The sequence below is a fragment of the Liolophura sinensis genome, chromosome 6 (genome assembly GCF_032854445.1).
Source record: "Liolophura sinensis isolate JHLJ2023 chromosome 6, CUHK_Ljap_v2, whole genome shotgun sequence".
NCBI classification, from domain to species: domain Eukaryota; kingdom Metazoa; phylum Mollusca; class Polyplacophora; order Chitonida; family Chitonidae; genus Liolophura; species Liolophura sinensis.
This window is the reverse complement of record NC_088300.1, coordinates 33,653,584-33,674,019: the sequence shown is the minus strand read 5'-3', so window position 1 is coordinate 33,674,019 and position 20,436 is coordinate 33,653,584. Positions and strand designations below refer to the sequence as shown.

At 39.9% G+C, this 20,436-nt stretch overlaps 1 protein-coding gene across 1 annotated transcript in view; it reads right to left on the bottom strand.

The window, feature by feature from the left end:
• The window catches only part of LOC135467115 (neuroligin-4, X-linked-like), a 69,703-nt gene that overhangs the window by 8,935 nt on the left and 40,332 nt on the right, over positions 1 to 20,436 (bottom strand). Inside the window, exons 2-4 of the mRNA XM_064744876.1 lie at positions 19,493 to 19,651; positions 13,334 to 13,519; positions 3,537 to 4,335 (exon numbers count right to left, since the gene is read on the bottom strand). Coding sequence (XP_064600946.1) covers positions 3,537 to 4,335; positions 13,334 to 13,519; positions 19,493 to 19,651 — 1,144 coding nt within the window. The remainder of the gene's footprint in view (positions 1 to 3,536; positions 4,336 to 13,333; positions 13,520 to 19,492; positions 19,652 to 20,436) is intronic.

Genomic DNA, 20,436 nt, shown 5'->3' with positions numbered 1-20,436 from the left:
GAGTAATAATGTATGTTTCTTCACTCGTGGCGAACGGAACATGAAACTAGAAACAGCAAGCAATCTACACCTATGGAATATCACACATTTTATATTTGTCACTTGGTTATGCTCAAAGTTTGCAGTCGTGAAGATGTTAACACACACACAGAATATGTCAACGGTCCACTGGTTCCACACAATGATGATCTATTGCAAGTGGAACTATTACTTACCTTAACATGCAAGAAATAGGTCAACATGGGAATACTGGTGATGTCGCCCATCTCCTATCGCGGGAAACCCGAAAGTGAAGGGAAATTTACGAGCAATTTCCGGTCACTTATCGATGTCTAATGGCGTTTGCTGATTTTCATTTACCGTCGATCAGTCCTATGCATCAATTCCAAAGAAATTAGAAGCGCCCCGTTTTCATTAAAAAGCAGAATTCTACCAAGTGCCAGCAAAGGTCACATTTCGCTGACTTGCCACATGCTACAATTGCGAATCACCGGATCACCAGATGCCACTTACGGCAAATTGGGTACTTTTCTTTAGCAAAGCATGGTATCCGGTTTAATAAATATCAAGTGCAACGATCTTTAGGTTATTATGATTTCAACTTACTTCTAGTTCACATTTTTGATACTTACATGTGCTACATGTAAGCGTGCAATCGAGCCCAGGACAGGAAAATTCATGAGATATTAATTCTAAAGTTATAGAATCTAAAGTTATAATCTAAAAGGTTTGAATTGCTTTTTTTTCTGACAAACTGATTATATATTATTTCGGAAACGCTTTATTAAAATCCACGGATCCTGTCAACCCAGGCCATTGCCATATAACAACCAAGGAAATGTGTAACCAACATTGTCACTTACGAAGTATATCCACCTTTTCTTGGTTGTAACTATGGCATATGAATTTTCTGTGCCTCGGAAAAAGCTTAATCGCCTGTCTTCAACACCTGCGTCAACTCTTGAAGGTTATGCTTTCAGGCGTCTAACTAAGACTGGGTATTTGTGAAAAGATGACAAAACCTTTCTCCGAATGTGTCAGCTGAGGTGACGATCTGTTCTATAAATGTACAAGTAATACTGAGCAAATTGTTTTCATGGAAATTTACCATTCCAATTTACTCTCTGATCGTCATACAAGATTAATAAAAACCCAAGTAAATAAGGCATTGGTTTCGGTTAAGCAGGATGTGTAAATTAAAAAACACGGTATCCTATTCAGTAGAAATGCATAAAGCTTAGAAGGACCCCAGGTCACTGTCCTGCGAATCATGACATTCCCCTGAAGGTAGGTCTACAATACAGTAAACGTTTGCCTGTATTATATTCGTGAAGTTATAAATATTTTACTGCGTGCCGATCTTCAGATACTTCAAAGCAGACGTCTGGTTGAAGCCAGGCCCAGTGCTGTTGTAACACGAGTCTGGTTCAAGACCTTTTTGACAAAGATTCTAGGTAAGTCCTTTGTGCGGCATACGGACGTCTAGACCGCCATCTCCCATATTTCGACGTGGACAATCTAGCTGTATATGGTCTTGGAAATCACTGTGTACGAAATCTGGTCGGTGTCTAGGTACAGGTTAAAGGGTCGGTCATAGGAATATTAAGTGATCCAGTGTTAAAGCGGGTCAACGAGAGCCATACCATTCAATATGTACGGGCTTTGGCTGCCATGCACCCTTTCTCTGGCGTATATTTTACGACCGCAGAGAAATAAGGGAAAGACTTATTATGAGGTAACCCTATATGACCCCAGTGTCGAGCTGAGATTTACCTAAACTAGTCATTGTCCTGTGAGAAAAAGAGTTCAAAGAGATTCAGAACAAAGCACAAAAAGCCAAATTTATGACAAGCCATGAGGAGAGTAAATATTTCACCAACGTTATAACGTTGACATAGTCTGGGGAAAATATCTTTTAAGGTTATGAATATTACCCGAATGAATAAGGTGAAAAAATATAAAAGAGATAATTTAAACATGAAAACTAAGTGAGGTGAAACTGCATTTAACCGTTTATTCTGCTTTTGCTCCCGCTATTGCTGTCTCCTTCAGTCCAAGAGAAAGAGGCGTGTATTAGTTAAAACGACCACGTAAATGTTCTATTACTTTGCTGGAGTTGTGCTTGGGTTTGCGCCAAGAGGCAATCAAATGTACCTAATTCTATTTGAAGCCTCCCATTTCCTCCTCCCCTTCCGCCAACCGTGTCATATAGCAGTTGCCCTGCGAGAGAGAATTCTAAATACCGACAGAATGGATTGGTTTCATCGAATTGGTATAAAAAAAATTAGTCATGCGCATGGTCAGTTAATCATAATACAACATATCACGATTTGGATATTTCAAGGAGTAGTCCAGCAAATCTGAAGAAGATTCTACTCGCCTTTTTCTTCTCTGACAAGACAAGCGGAGGTTGTCAGGCATCCGAGGGAAGGGAAAAAGAACACGCCTCGAGCCCCGGCTTAATCTTTAATTTTGCTCAAAGCATTAACTTGCCGAAATTCCACCATCTGTCCGCTCTAAGTTGGCTTTAGATCGATACAGTTCAATTCCGACGGTAGCCAGCAAAATCTCAGTAATGACCTTGGTCTGCGATTGGAAGATAAACCAATTAGACATACACTGGCATGATTAGCGGCCTGTCAACAAATTCTGCGGTCTCGATCCGTTGCGAGACTTTCCTACGCCGAGATGTGGGAGTGAGCAATGGCCATGGGATTCCGATGCCTTTGTAAGACAGAAACGCCGGGGTCTTCTCCGACAAGAGAGTTTGCACTTCGGATACACCCTGCGTTTGGCCTTTCTGTGGCGATACAATAACCAAAATTACTCCCGGATTCTGCATTCGGATTGCATTTTAAGATGCTCTCCAAGGAAGCTAGCCCACCGTATTGCATCGCATGGACTCGAATATTTAACACAATATCGGCATCACATATTGTGATGTAGAATGACATGTCTGGTTGCCTCCCCCCTGACGTCAGGTGGCGCGAATAGCTTCACATTCGGGGACAGACACAGGATAAATCCTCTACATCAGATCTAGTGTTGGGACTTTATCACTGGCGTCGGTTCATTGGTTCCGATATAGCATTCTACTGTTCTACTAGTGACTCCACAGTGGTGATGTACACCGTAACGTAAAACCTCAGAGTTGTCACGTCACAACAACCCTCCCGTGTGTCATAGTTTCTTGCAAAGCTTCCCAAACTCCAAACGTTTTACTATATGTGTATTCCGTGAATCATGATGTTTCTGCCGTAACTGTAAGAATACACTGAGGAACCAGATTGACAAGTAGATGTGCATATGAATTTGAAATAAATTTCAGCCTCGTCTAGCTGTATGATCTTCATGATTTTCTTTCGAACCAAGTTCTGTTTTGTATGTATGTGTGTATGCTTGGGGCTTAACGTTGCACTTTGATCTGTTTTTTTATGTTTTTTTGCCACATTTATAACTCAACGGAACATGTCCGAGGCAATTTAGTAACTAAAGGAAAACATTAATAATAACAACAACAACGACAAGATACTCACCCCGTTCTGGCAAAGTTAGTCCAGTACGTCATCACTGCTTCACTAAGCATGCGCTCCGATTTACTAAACTCGGACTGAAAGGGAGATAATCCGTCCACAAGTGGCGCTCCGAACACGTATGGTAATTCCTCCCCATGAATGCTGCCAGACCAGTGTGGTATGTTCTCTGCCCTGGACGAGTAACTAAAACTATAGAAATAAGTGTCACTTTTCTTGGAGTGGTACTCGCCAAGTTTCATTAATGGCGCCACATACAGGCCGTCGCTCAGTAGTTCGAGTGTGTTGTCTCTTCTTGACCTGCGCTCCAGTGAGCTCTCCCAATCGGTGTAGTCGTGGTCTAGAATTTCAAATAACCTCTGCTTTTGGTAGGAGAATAAGTTGTGTACAAACGTTCGCATGATCTGTTGTTTTCTGCTCTCAGACATTTTGCCTTCCACGTCGCTTTCTTTCAAGTAGCGGATTGCTTCGTGCTTAGTCACGCCAAAGAGTAAGCTGATAGGCGACTCGTACATTGGATCCGTGAGCAAGTTATCCACTGGTCGGGGAAGAGCGCCGCTTCTCTCGTTTACAGACGGTCCAAAGCACGTGTGGTACTTGGGAGGGGTGGGGACGGAATTCAACAATTCCCAGAGGGTTTTATTTCTAAGGCACATAATCAAAGAAGTAGTGTTGTCCAGCGTGTCTGGACATCCGACGTTAGCGGCCAAATCTAGCGTACATTTCACCGGGTCTGTCGATATTGCCCATGGACTAAGAGCCGAACCACTTTGGACAATAGCTCTTTGGAAAAGACCGCCGTCTGAAATTTTAAAAAGGAAATGTTTTCAATATTAGATATAAAACAGGACATATAACCATGACTGAATTAAATTGAACAGATTTAGTTGAATTATGGGCAGCAAATATAGGAAATGAAACACCCGGCAATGCCGTTGTAAAAACTATTCCCTAATCTCCAAACTGTTATATTTGTTTTTGGAGATTGCGATGTTAGGCCAGAATTACTTTGCCGTATTAATTCATCAAGCACTGAATTTTTTCCTGGTTTTGCAAAGAAATCGTGAATACGAGATCCAGCACAGTCTGTATTGATTCTCCGTGCATAATGGTTTCTCTTTGACCCGCTTGTAGTTTTATTAATAATGTATATAGCCCAAACGTTGCAATCCCCATAGATCCGCATCCAGTTATCATAACAAGCTACGCTGGACAGTAACCAGGGTTGCCTTGTCCCTTGGGTCCGGCTTAACCTCTAAGCTTCTGTCAGTTACACTGGGTATTCCCAATGGGAATGCGCCTTAGTATACATTTAATTAAATAGGCTTTATTTGTCGGTGTTGATGGTATGGCCCTCATAACAAGGCATGCAGTCTGTATAATGTCTCTTGACTCTCTGAAAATTAAAAAAATTAGTATTTAAATAACTGTCACATGAAGGACATACCAGACACTTTGAACATGGTGAAGAATACTGTAATTTCCCATTCTGATTGCACTGCCAAAATTATATATAACAATCATGATGGGGATTCATATAAGCATCGTTACGTGGCTGCCAATAACAGGTGTGACCCTCTTTTGGAAAACTATGTATACAGGGAACGGTGTTATTTAATGGAGTCTCACTTCGCTGGTTATGATCAATTCGAATTAAGCCGACAAAGAGCGTGCGCGAAATAAACCATCATATTTCCGGTAATTTATGGAAATTATAGTAGTAAATAGAAACGGTGGATATGGTTGTGGGGGGTAGACAGTATATAAAATCAATTCGGAGATACCGCGGAGAATTGGTCCCTCTAAGGTAGTTATTCGAGATTTATTACGTGTAACTTTCACAAGGTACGTTTTTAAGGAGGCTGTGTAGTGTAATACGACTAAGAGATTCCGTATCATTCGTGTCTGTCTCCGTACAAAAAAAGAAATGGAATAATCCCTCCATGCCATTCCACAAGCACTATCAGTGTGCATCGATGAATCCATTCCCCAGTATCAACACTTTAGAAAGATTACATGCATACTATCGCCTCTCGTCAAAGTCAAGTTTTCCGCATATGGATTTTTGACACCGACTCAGCTTACCGAGAACGTGTCAACAGCATTTTCCTAAGCCTTCCGATGCGGATTTATGAGAAAATAAGCTGAAAACGAGCCGAGTGTTCGTCGATCTTTGAGAGAGATCTACTCGTCTGAAGAATTACATTAGTATTCAAATCGAAACCCATTTTCAGCAGCTCTGGTTTGCAGAAGGTTGATGTGGGAACCGGAGAGAGCTTGCGGAGTTCGACGTTTGAACGTTTTACACAGACATCTCGGCAAACCCTATTGATCAGCAAGGAAGAACTCGAAACTGTTAAGGGAGAGTTTCGGGAGTATTCGCCAAAGTTCCATCTGCTTATTCCACAACATCGGAGCCAGCCAATGAACTGATATTGACGAAGTGCCATGACGATAAAAAAAAAGTGCGTGAAAGCTTTCGTCTGACCCGTCCAAACCATTTGGTCATTGGCTCAGCGAGATACCTTAAGCATTCATTATTCCAAAACAACCGGGTGGAACAGGTCGACGGTAGTCCTTATAAATAACTCTCTGGTGTCAAGAGTGGCCAATGGAGTTGTTTATTTAATATGGTTCAATCATTGATAACTAGAGTAGTTCTGCTGGCACGAAATTTAGAGAGGTTTTTGGCACGTCCAGGACAAACCAGTGGTATCCGCTTGTTAGTAGGAGTATATATGCTGAAGTAACAACTTCAGACAAAGTCTCATACATTTTGCCGTTGACGTTTCAGCATATCTGAAACATAACCTTGATAATAACACCGAAAGCCCTTTCCGGCCTAAGGTTATTTGGACCTAATGACTGTTGCGCATTCCTGTACCTGTGATGAAGTTTTATAAGCAGACTCATAACCTGCGGATGGTCGTTGATTCCCCCGGGCTTTGCCCATTTTCCTCCCACCATAATGCTGGCCACCGTGGTATAAGTGAAATATTCTTGAGTACGGTGTAAAACACCAATCAAATAAATAAATAAATAAATCATAACGTACGTGTATTGCTCTCGCGTAGCAATAGAGCAACGGTCATTTTCAGCTTGGAACCTACTTCATTATGAATGATTTCTTGTCAGCTGCCACTCATCCAATCAACTAGTGGAGTGTCCTTTATTAATATTGATATATAATTTAACTCCTAAAGTTCTTTTTAGGAAAACTATGAGGTTAAAGAAAAGTTGTCAAAACACTGTTCTTCGAAAACTGGATAGGTAGTAAATCAGACAAAATTTCAAATCACTGTTTAACCTGTTAAGCATATTAATCAATGTGCAAAGTGCCTTTAGAAAACACATATTTCACTGATATAACTATCATCACAGAAGATAAAACCAGTTGTGATTCCACTCCTGCGCTGGAGGCATTGAATAACGGTAAACCACAAATGCATAGTATGTAAAGTCACATGTAGGTTTACATGCTATCTTTGTGTCGCCATGTTCGATGACCTGACAGCCTTTATAGATGTATGGATAAAGTATAGCATGGTGCTGGTGGAACTGTAATTAGCATTGTTAATATGGAGATGGTAGTCCCTGGATTTGAGCTAATTTAGATAATGCGAAAAATGTGTCCTTGTATAGGAGCGTGTCTTGTCAAGGGTTGGGAAAGCAGGGCTAGGGATGATAAGTAGGAATAACCCCCCTGCATTACATGCCCTTATATGGTGGAATCAGCGATAACACACACGTAGGGTCGATGTCAAGTTTAGCTGGCGGATATTGTGTTACGGACTGCCACCTGTTAGGGACAGGCTCTATATGAACATGTAATACTCGCTGAGTCAAACTCTCTTTGGGAGGTTAACATGTAGGCTCTACAAGAAAGGCTCAATAAAAGGCCTGGTCGCACAAGACTATAAATAGTAGCAGACGTTACCGATATAAGTGGGTATTAGGCAGGTGTTTTCCAAGACACCAAAGAGACGAATCGAATGAGACGGTAAGCCGAGAAGTTAACCATCGTCACCAAACCATTCCCGCCGACTATAAAGAATGCCGAAGTAAAGCCATCCATCTTTCAAACATCAATCTTTCTTCTTGCCACATAAGAAACATCCATAAGGTTATGGAGGCTGGACATGATACGTCAAAGACTGAAATTGAAGTATGTGAAATTACTGCGCACCAGTCTAAAATTATCTGGTGTGAAGGCTATCAATTAAACATCGGATAACTGACGTGTTACTGCAGCTTACTTGAGTACATAGCTCTGCAAGAAGGAGAAATATCAAAAGAAAAGGGAAAAAAAAAAGCAAACAAAAAAAAACAAAAACAAAAAAGAATAAAAAGGAAATAAACACACAGACCAACTTTAAGACCAACAGACATTTCTGACATTAAGGACATCAAACATCAAACATTTCAGTCTATGACCAGCGATGCTTAGTCCACACTTCATTAAATGAGAGAAAAAAAACAAAAATAATTGCACGAATGTCTGGTGCGTCAGATGTGCTGACGGTGGACGAAGATCTGTAGGGATGTGTTTGACGTGTATGGTGATCACTTGTCTGAAGGCCATTAAAGCTATAGGTTTCAAGTTTATATCATTCTCTCGAGCAGGCGACAAGTGGTGTGTCATCATGTATCATTTGAAAAGCCATTCATTAAATGACGAGTTCAAAATTTTTGTCGGTCAGTCAACTAGATATAATTGCTCTATCGTGGCAAATAACACAATATGCCATTATGGCGTTATTTTCCAACCAGTAAGTAGTACCTTTTAAAGCTAACAATTCAAAAAAAATTTAATCATTTAAACTTGAAGAGTATAAAACACCTTCCAGGGAAGCAACTTATTTTTAATTTCTGGTTAAACAACGTAAAACCAGCATTTCTTGAACAAATGAAATGGTACAGGACAACAATGTTTTCAACTCCCCTGAATTCGACTGCTAAATGCCTCACATTAGTTGAACAGATTTGTGGTAAACTGATGAGACGTGTCGAAAAATGCAATTGAAACCTTTTTTTTTTGACTGATTGATAACATCCAAAAAGAACAGAATACTAAATTGGCTTGGAACTGTAGCGCCTGAACAGAAAAACATCTTCAAGCCTTCAAGGGTGCATCTTCAGTTTGTCTCCATTCGTTTTGTTTCTTACTCGGTCAAAATATGGCTCACGATGAAACATATAAACAGTAAAACGGCTACATCTCAGCTTTTGGGGGAATTCTTTTTGGTTTGTATTAATCGAAATGTGGTTCATGGTGAAAAATATAGGCACAGTAAAATGGCTATATGTTACGAAATTAAGAAATTAGTGGAGAAAAATTCACCTAAATAAAGGCAACTCTTTTTCACGACGAGGAATAGACTTAGGATGAATGTTACAACACAGCTCGATAAAATCTAATGTGTGACATTTGCTATCGTTCTGGAAAACATTCTGATGTAATTACCCACTTCATTACCTACTAATCCAAGTTAAATGCCTGTTTACAAGAGTGTAAATAGACGAACCATCGATTGTTTTAGGACCAGTACCATTGTCTGCTGCCGTGGTACAATTGGCTCTGTAGCTCGCTTAAATTCTACAACAGACAGTATTCCCCCAAGAGGAAATGCACTTGTCCTACCCTTCTGTTCTGTAAATTGTCTACGGTGATAGACGAGATAACAACGGCAAGCAAGTACAAGCCTCTTGCGACATCTTAATGTACAGAATTATGGAGTATTTTCGTTCCAGTGTCGACTAAAGATTGGAATTGGAAAGACATTGTCTCTACTCTTTTTTGCAACAAACCACCGAGCATGTAATAACGGTGATGGACTTGGAACCCTTGTGTTGAAAACGATTCTATATTAATACACGGGTCGTGATTTACACCGACGGCTAATCCATTTTTTCTATGCAGCGAAACACAAAAAGAAATGACTGCAAAAATGGTTATATTGGAGAACCCAGATCCTTGGAACTGTCACCGGCAGAAAACGGCACTTTGTACGTAAATTGCATTTCGAACAATTACCAACTGTCACACATGTTCTACTCTAACCCGTTAACGTGTCTCTTTTTGAGCTAGAAAGGGTTGGGTGTTTTGTGCCTAAAACTGTTTTTATACGAGGCAATCACGGAGTATATGGTCGTTTGGCGAGCGCGGGCAGACTATTAATCTCTAATCATATTCTAGAAATCAGTTTTGACGATATCTTCGGCCACAAATCACTGGGGCAAAAGGGTGCTGAAACGCAATCCTATCAAATCAGATCGTCGCTTGCGAAGAGGGAGCGCTTTATGGTCTGTGTAAATCTCTGGGTAGCCATTGATATGATAAATACAGGATATAAATTCCATTCTGCTCTACGGTTTTTACACCCCTAATATCTTCCTTAACTGTACTCATTAGGCCTTGGGCTTCTTATGTTGTCACGTGCGTAATCCTCCATAGTAAATCGGATAGGAAACGGTCAATTTGGAAGGAAATTGATTCAAGAAGAATTCAGAGGGGATTCTCGTTTTGTCTTTGTCTAACTCAGTCATCTCACTCTCGACTTTGATGATAAAAGAACGAAATAATCAGCCTTGCTCCAACGTTGTAAAAAAGCAAACAGGAACACGCGAGATAGGCGCCATGAGCATTAAGCTTCCGATGACGGCAAAGGACAGTGCACTTAAAATCTAACGGAACCTGTGGAGAACCATAAATAAAGATTAAGGACAAACAACGACTGCGGTGTAAACACGTCCGTCTATGTGTCAACATTTCCATATGACCTGGACGTGTAGTCATCCTGAAGAGGAAGATTTTCTTACTACGCGTACACGAATGTATAGTGTAGTCTATACCTTTCTCTGACATTTTGTGTTGTAGCCTCTTTAAGCGGGTAGTCGCTCACGATATATATATATATATATATATATATATATATATATATATATATATATATATATATATATATATATATATATATATATATATATATATATATATATATATATTCCAAAAATAATTTGGAAGATAGTTGAGCATTGCGGTATCATTCATCTCTCTCATTTCAAAGCAAACATCATTGTAATGTTGGCAACAAAATATTGAAATCGAAGTTTATACAGATTATGTCCCTCAGATGAAGAAGTTGTTATCATGCAAAGTACAGGACAATTTAGAAAAGAGTTCAAAATGACAGTAGAGGCAGATGTCACCACCTGGCGGAAAACGCTACAACTGTTTCCCGGGCATCACATGCTTCTTTCGCTTGAGTAACTGTATAGAAGGGATGTTAAATGGAATTGCATCAGTTTTTAATGAAATAATGGGTGCAATGGCGGCAGAACTAGAGTAGAATCGCTGGCGTGTACGACATCATTTCTTGGAGGAAAGCATTGTTATTGGTTATTCCAACAATAGCAAGTTGACACAATTCTATCCCTTGCCAATTTAAGATAGACGACACTTTGACATCCACTCAAGTCAAAGTGCGGCATGCACAAGTGTTGTGAGAGGGAGTGCTTCAGTGATAGTTTGGCAGTGGAAATATCAGGGTTGCTGCTCTATTTAGTTACGCGGATGTTCACTTGTTAAATTGAGCACAACTTCTCCGTCTCAGTCATCTCATGCGTGCAGACTGGGTCACTCCTAGTCTCACTCCATCACCAAAACCTTTAGACGTCGTACTTTAGGCAAGATCTCCACACTACATGTTTTATTTGGATATTTTGAGCTCTCTTTGGTGGAGTGCCAATTCCAAACGCAATACTTTTCTTTGTCCGGTACCTCACGGCCATAACATGTTGTGTGTGATCTTACAAGACATGATTTATTGCATGCTCTCCAAGAATTAAAGATGCGTCGCCCAAAGAGATGTTTCTCTCGCTTGGTCTAAATTTAGAATGGCTTCTATCTCGGACGCAGGAGGAAACCCCAGGCTAGATTAGCCCTGTGAAATTATTTCCAGTTGACCTCTTGAGTTCACGATTGACCAGTCAAGCAGGTTCTCTCTCGGACAAAGTGAACAAGTCCGCAAGCGTTTCCTAGAAAATATGCTCGCTTATTGTGCGAGTGCGGCTTTCGTGGCGCCTTTCCTAAAGTGCTCGGTTCCTTTTCACCAGGCGAAGAACTTATGCCATAAGGGATCTATTATAAGACATATCCAAGTGAATCTCGGACAATCAGTGACACGTTAAGACATATCCAAGTGAATCTCGGACAATCAGTGACACGTTAAGACATATCCAAGTGAATCTCGGACAATCAGTGACACGTTAAAACATATCCAAGTGAATCTCGGACAATCAGTGACACGTTAAGACATATCCAAGTGAATCTCGGACAATCAATGACACGTTAAGACATATCCAAGTGAATCTCGGACAATCAGTGACACGTTAATATATATCCAAACTATTGTAAAGCCATGCAAATAGCAAAATCATTCTGTCCTTATCTTTTTCTTTTTTGGAGGGAAGGGATAAATGTGGCTTTGGTTGGCTTATGCAACTTAAATAAGCTTTTCAACTCTTGGACAATGGCATTGCAGGTTCGAATCCAGCTCGAGCGGGATCAGGTGCGCCCTTAAGGCAAGGATTTCGGCAGAGCCCGGCGAATCTTGGTAGTTTATGCCGGTCATACTTATTCCTCTAACCGTTAACCCGACCGTACGTGGTATAATTGCGTAAGTCTTGAGTACGGCACTAGAGAGTAAACAAATCAGGAAATGTCTAATTCTTGAGTACGGCATTAGAGAGTAATCAGGTCAGGAAATGTGTAATTCTTAAGTATGGAATTAGAGAGTAATCAGATCAGGAAAAATGTAGTTTTTGAGCACGGCATTAGAGAGTAATCAGATCAGCAAATGTGTAATTCCGGAGTATGGAATTAGAGAGTAATCAGATCAGGAAAAGTGTAATTTTGGAGTATGGAATAAGAGAGTAATCAGATCAGGAAGTGTAGTTTTTGAGCACGGCATTGGTACTCAGATCAAAAATGTGTAATTTCTGAGAATGGCATTAGAGAAATCTGGTATTAAATTATGAAACAACATCAAATGTAAAATAGGAAAGCCACATTCATTTATATACCATATATCATAGTGACACATCTATTCCTTATTTGTTTCGAAGACTAGAACATGTCACTATGGTCCACATCATAAGAGACACGTACCTCCACAACATTCTCTCGCATGGTGAAGTTTTTCGCAAGATATCACATATTTTTCATTATTCGTGTCTTACTTTTTGTCATACTGGCAAGGCCTTAAGGTTTTATGTTTGGTACTTCCCATGATAGACCTGTTCTTGTAATCGTAAAATTTCATTTATGTCCCTAATCGACCTATTCTACTGCTTAACATACGCAACAAAGCGTTACTTTCCAATATTGCAACTCACATGACATCCAGTTATACTCTATACAGAAAAAGAAGTCCATCGGTACATGCTAAAGTCATAGGCGGCTGTTCGCTTGAAGCGTTTGGAAGCAACGTGATCATAATATCTCCTTATTCGTTTAAGATAGCGGGTCTTTCTTTCTTCCAGGGAAACACTTCAACAATTATTACAGTTCTGATCTCGTCACCCAGCAGATAAATAATCTCATTTTTAATGGTGTGGCTTGAAACTACATTTGTCATACATCAAATCGTCATCAACTTTTCTGTTACCCCTGCTTAAAGTATTCATTTACTTTGCTTACTTGGTATCCCCCTGGAGCAAATGTATTTAATGCAATATCTGGAACCGTTTTCAGTGTATTTTATCATATTTACCAGCTGTGTGGGGAGAAGATGGCTTACCTCTGCCCATTGGAGACAGAAGAAGGTCGCTGACAAGAGCCGCACCGTATCCATGCCCAAATAGGGTAATCTTGTTCGGATGACCACCAAAGCTCTCAATATTCTGCCTGAGCCAATGAAGAGCTGCCGTAAGATCAAGCAGAGCGTAGTTACCCGGAGCGACGCCACTTCCTACGCTGAGAAAACCTGGAATAACATGACAGTTGTATAATGAGAAACGGTAAGGTCTTTGTGATATGAAAAAAGGGAAAAAATGTATTGTTTAGACTATATTTTAAAAACTCAGCCACCAGTACTGAATGCAGTTTATATTCATGAAAAATAAGAAGAAAAGCCCACATAGCACAGTACATTCCTCCGAAGATTATATTGTTAAGTATGGTATTTAGCGCCAGCATTCAGTCAAATCTATTTTGTTGATGTGTTTGTTATGGACAGTTATGTAAACCTACTGAAACGTTAACTATGGCATGAACAAGTAAAGAAGACCGAAGCTTTTTCTAAACCTTTTCAACGATATGATGCTCGCAAATTATTTTCTTGCAGGATCCGCCAACAAAGCCGTTAAAATCAAACAGAGTTGCACTTCCGCATTGTGATACATGTAGTAAACATTTACGTGAACCTAAGCAAGTTCTTTCTATTTCGTTTGGCGGTAGGCATTGAGAGCAGAGTTTCAATAAACCATGACACTTAAGTTTCATATCTTGTGTTGCTGACATGTAAAGATGTTAGTAAGGAAAGCTTGTACGAAGACTCCAGGTATACAGCTTAACCTTGATCGCAAATATATATTCCACAATATGGCATAAATGACCTTGAAATCAACTCAACGACCCGTAAAACATAGAATCTTAATAACGGAATTTTTGATTTCAGGTAAGGCATGTTAAGCAGGTGCAATGTTTTCAACATCCACCTTATAGAGGTATAATACGGGGTTACACTGTATGACTTTTCCCAATGGCCTGTGATAAGAAGATTTGATCTAAGGTCAGATCCGGCACAATGTTATAAAGGACAAGCGCTTTTCAATACAAAGAAGTTGTGCTCTACGTTTGTGATACGACAGAAAGCCATGCTAAAGACCATCGGGATTTTGTTATTAACGTTACTGGATTTCATACAACAAACACAGAAAGATTTTAAGTGAGTTTGCAGGGTAAGCTGTGCGCTGCGTTAAATGTAACTGTTCGGGTAAAAAATGCCACCGAAAATATAATTTGTCTTTTCACATTACATACGGATGTACATGCACAGTGAATTTGTAGATTCCCCGGCTTTCATTGGTTGTGGGGTCTTGATGACAATAAGCCGTCGACGACGCAGTCTAACGCTAAATTCCACCAATGTGGTGTGCATATGTGTCGGTCACGTGTTAGAAAGTGTGTCAGTTACTTATGTTTGACGCCATACTCGAGGTTTCCTCACATTTATGATGGCGCTTAGTTTTATAAGTGGACGAAACCGGGGAGCCTAAGATCAGCATCCTCATAGAGTTTTATAATACTTGTGCGCATTGGGAAGTCGTTTTATCGTCACCTTGGCTGTTGAATACAGCGGCTTAAGAATGTCCACCTCTATCTTGTCAAACTCTATAGTGATAAGAAATGCAAACCATAGCTAAAACCTCAGGTCTTCTGACGTAAGTGTCCTCGATCACTGCTGTAACATTAAAGTGTTAATGGACCGGCAAAGGTGATTCTATCTTTCACCTCGCTTTCATCAAGATTGACAGTCCAAGACTCCAAGACGATCCACACCACTGCTTTCCTGGTAGAACAGACTAACCGAAAATGCTAGCTATTTGCTACCAGTACTTAATGGCTCATAGCCTATTACCTAAAATTATTCCAGGAGGACAATTTCCGAATGATTGGCCAGTTTTCTTTTTTGTTTTCTTTGTCCTTGCTAAGATATTGAGGGCCTTCCTGTAACTAGGGCAAAGTTATATTATTTATATGGACTGCTCTTTCGGGAAATCAACGTAAAAAAGAAGTTCCAGGAACATGACTTTGGTTTTAGAACAATTATAGCTTTGTGTTAAAAATATAAACTTGATCAAAGATTAAGTTTTGGGGATCAAAAAATCTGGGGCACGTGTAGGCGAGGAAGATATCTTATTGGAACTGTCTTTGACAGTGGAATGTTAGAGCATTTCAGGAGTTTTTTCAAAGATACGATTACCTAATTTTAACGGATATAACACTACAACAGTAGAATGGTGCTACAATTTTCCTTTTTGAGCCGACTGGGCTTTATTTATCCCATGAAGCAAACTACGAGAATTGCACGACTTTCGAAATGCACTATACATGAAAATTCTCTACAGAAAATGAATAAATTAAGAGCATCGTTTGTATAAATGCATGTATCGTGTAATGTTAGGTTTCAAACAGATGTACTCTAATATTAGTTCATAGTGGGCTGTCAAAAAGAACTATTCTGTTCATCAGCATGACATTTTGATTTCGTTTGTTATTAGGATGAACGATTATGGCTTAACACCATCGTTTGAGTTATAAGAGAACACAGGCTATAAACACAATGTCGTGGGTTAAAAATATAATTATATATATTTTTATATCAACAGACCGACTATATCATCCTTTGTGAATAGAAACGCCGTAGTAATTTGGCAGTGCATTGTTTCGCGTTTCTAATTATGAATGCTCATACCGTATATTTATTCATATATTTATTTGATTGGTGTTTAACGCCGTACCCAAGAATGTTTCACTTATACGACGGCGACTAGCATTATAGTGGGAGGGAACCGGGCGAAGCCGTGACGAAACCCACGGCCACCCGCAGGTTGCTGACAAACCTTCCCACTTAAGGCCGGAGAGGAAGCCAGCATGACCATACTGTATATTATTGGGTTTTGTTATCATGCTAGGACCATGGGCTGTCATGGATAAAGAATCGTTAATTTTTTTCTCTTAAGGTTAACAAATCTTGAATTTCCTATATTCTTAATTCTTGCAGATTTTGGGTTGGACGGTGTTAAAAGAAATTTTACAAATGGGCATAGAAATAGCGTGTTCTATGGTAAGGCATCAGTAAGGTTTTTTATATGTTGAGTAACTTTAGATATTTATTTACGATGCTCTGTTCTTCTGACTAAACCGGCACCAACGTCTTTTTCGTGAGGAAATCCTCGTTATAGGAAGCAAAATCGTACTCCCAAAGAGCAAAAACAATACAATATTGATGAATTCATCAAGTAATCAGTGTGATACGGTGTGAAAGAGTAAATTAATCCGACTAGTTGAGGGGACATACTCTATCAGTGTAGATTTTCGATGGCTGATCCTGGAATAGCATTAATCATGTCTGTAGTAACCAGCGGGTTGTGATACTCTGTCAGTACTGTAAACGTCTCAACACGCAAACACTGCCATCTGGCTTGTCACCCGTTTGCATGTTCGAACCGTTAACCCATGGCCCGATAGCGGACAGCAAGGCCATCCATACGTGAATTTCTTGCACGACCTTTGTCCAAGCACACCTCTTCAGGCCGAATATATGCGGGATAGACTATATGATGAACGGGAAGCTCTCGCTAAATCAGTAGCGATAAATACACTTATGATGACCGAATTTATCATGAAGAATAGTCTATTCTGCTGGTGAACAATAGGCTAGGGGCTGTATGTTTTATTCATCGCTGTGGCCAGCTGTTTAGGTTTGTCCCGCTTCAGACAGAATGACCCGAGGGCCCGCGACAAAAACCACCGTGAACTGAATTTATTCACAAGATTTTCTGGTCAGTGGTTAAGGCTAAGCCTGCTGTTCCTCATCTGTCGACATGGGACGTCAAGAAGAAGCAATTGGTAAGGCAGCCCTTGAAGCCGTAAATTCCTACATGCCAGCCAGACGGACAGTCTCTAGGTGACAAGAACAATAAGGCTTCATCAACAAACAACACTCAGGATGACATAGATAGATCTTGAACTGATAGACCACAGGATAAATCAGATAACGACATTAATCAGTCTCGTGACGGTTACCAGAACACAAATTCCAATCACAGAAATATCGGATTCACTTTTCTTAAAGACTCGTGATTTAAGTGATCGATGTGTTCTTCCAATACATGTATTTCTATCGCCGAGAAGAAAGACACCTTTAATTCTACGATACCTTAGTATCTGGCATCAACCTTTGTACATTTTAGCCTTCAGAACAATGATTTTTTTAAAACGGCACTACGAGCCAGACACATTTCAAATCTAAATATAAACTGACAGTTCGATTTAATTACACGGCTAGACGTTTTTTAGTTACGAGCCTTCATAACAGTTGGTGAATAGTTTTTCCTTAAATGCGGCGCAGACTCAAGTTTGGCTGGGTGTATTAACTTTGACGTGAACATTGATCATACACAAATAACGCTTACGTCGAAGAAATGGCGTCACAACCAGCGCATCAAAACCTGCCCAAATGACCTCTGGCATTCCTAACAATAAACCCTTTATCCAGTAATGGAGCGAGTTTAGGCAGTAAGAGCCGCTGTCATGGGATTATTCCCCTGTGGAACAAAACACAGCTTGTAAAATCAATATCATTCAGGGCGTGTTAAGGACAAGGCGATTCTCTCAGCGCGGACCATGCCCATGCTAAAAAGCTTTGGTCGTCCGGGTAATCTGCCAAGTCGACGTTGGCAAAATATGCGACCACTTATCTCAGTCAAAGATACTAAAGTTTTTACTGCGGCCAAAAGCCAAGTAATGCGGCTCAGTTATGTGGAAAAATTTCACCATTACCTAATTTCTATAAGAGATGGATACGTATTCATCCCTACACAATTCGAAAAAAACACCATGGTGCGTGGACGTAGACAATGTATAGCTTAGCACCGTTCTTGGCAGCTGCAAATTAAAATGTGATTTTGTTGAAACCACTTTACTCTGTGTTTTATTTTATGTACATGTTTTCCCTCCTTTTCCACATGAAATACATCAACAATCGTCTGGCATAAGTGAAATTAAAAAAGAAAAAAGCAACCAGTACCACAGCTTTTACCAAATAACCGGGTGTCCCTCGTGAGATTTAACAGAAACCCGTTACCTTAAAAGCGCGCATTTTGACAATTCATTTCTCCTAGACTTTCGGTTAACGTTCTATGACAAGATTGTTGCCAAAGTTTAAACCATTTTCTTGCAACGAAATATCAAATATTCATCTATTCCTCTCCTTTATAATTATTATCTAAGACACTGAGTACTTGCACTTATTAACAAAAGCATCGTACTCAAAGCTTTCCATGCAGGAGCGATCAATAAAAGGACAAAGACATTGTCATTTTGACAATCTTGGATAGACGCGTGAAAAAGCAAGGGATTTTCCAGAGCTGCATTGGTCCAGTTCGAGATTAAAATTTGCCTCCAGGCATGTGTTCATCTTTATTGTGTTGATTGATGATTACATTCGTCTAGCAATAGAAGTCGTTCAAACATCAGTGTAAAGAAACGCATATCTACTTTTTTCAGCAGAAATTGAAAATCCTCGTATCTTAGCTATTTATACACCTTTAGTACCCGTTTCATGTTTTCGTCTGCCCTTATCCGATTTTAATGTTCTTATTTGCAACGATTCATCTGTCTTTATATTTCCGTGATTATTTTTCCGTCATACCCAAGAATATTTCTCTCATAAGTTGGCTTTATTATACGGGAGAGAAAACCGGGATGGTTTTGCGTTAAAACCAGAGTATTTGCTTGGCCTCCTATCTGACAAAGTTCCTGAATGTAATGTCACAAGCGAGTGAGAACGAGTGTTGTACGAATATAAACTGAAGCAACAGTTTTTTGATTAAATTCTAAGAAACAAACAATGGCTGTTCCCGAAGACATTGAATAAGTGTATTTGCAAAATGTGTTCTTAATGACTTGCGGAATGAAAAACAAAAACACGTTTTTTTCATTAAGATGCCAGATATTCATTTGTCATAGAACTGTGGGTGTCGTGACGAGCATTCTGTGGCTCTTAATTGGCTCACAAAATAATTCTGCATGAATGATGAATATACCTGTTGAACACGCGTGTTAGAATGAAAAACTTACTCGAATTGTGCCAGTGCAATTTAGTTAGAATCATTAGAATTGGTTAGAATTCCGGATCATAAAAGTGATGGGTTTATTTAATAATACTCACCTAGGACGCCAAGTCGGTAGTTTAGGGTTACAACAATAACGTTCCCATAACTAGCCAAGACGCTTCCATCGTAGGCATTTCCGGTTCCACTTTCAAAAGACTCTCCTTGAATGAAAACCATCACAGCCATGTCCTTGTTGGAACTGGTTTGATTTGTGTCTGAAAAAGTAAAACATATGAATGTCCTGTATTTTTAACTTCGCATAGCAAATTTCCGGAAGGTATATTAACGGAGTTTCTGGTGTGATAAGACATTTTATGAGAGAGAATTCATAATATAGTTTTCATATTTCACCACAGTGTCACGTAGCATAATTTAATTTTATGACATCACTCATGGTCACTGGAAGAGAGGAGGCGGTGGCACTGAGTATGGAAGTACCATGCATACCCAGTTGAACTCGTTTCACCGCCTGACGTGAAGCCACGGAACAGAGAGCGGACGCATGCCCACATAGTGATCAGTCACATTGGTGATCAGTGGGGAAAGCCTTTTTATTTACGTCGAACCATTCGGCAACAGTGATAACCCCGCCGACGTCAAATATCGGTAATAAGGCTTGTCGCCGGTTATACGTTTCATAATATTATCTTCCTGATGGAGACTTTGGCCTGGTCCCACTCTTAACTTCAAACAACTCGAGGTTCCAACGGCCCAACCTATTATACGGCCGTTCAAAGCCCCGTACATATTCACCTGACATTTTGCTGACGAGCCCTACAGTCGTTGTCGCCAGGTGGAACAATCTGTCGGGAACGCGACGCACGTTGAAAGCCCTCGTGTACAAGAGTCAGTACCTAACAACATATAATTCCCATAATGTTTCGACTAGACTCAACGGCGACGAGTCAATTTAGAACAAGGACATCGATTGTTACAGGGGACAATTTTTTCAAAGCCAAATACCTTTCTCATTACAGGCATCAAAGGAAGTTTAACAATG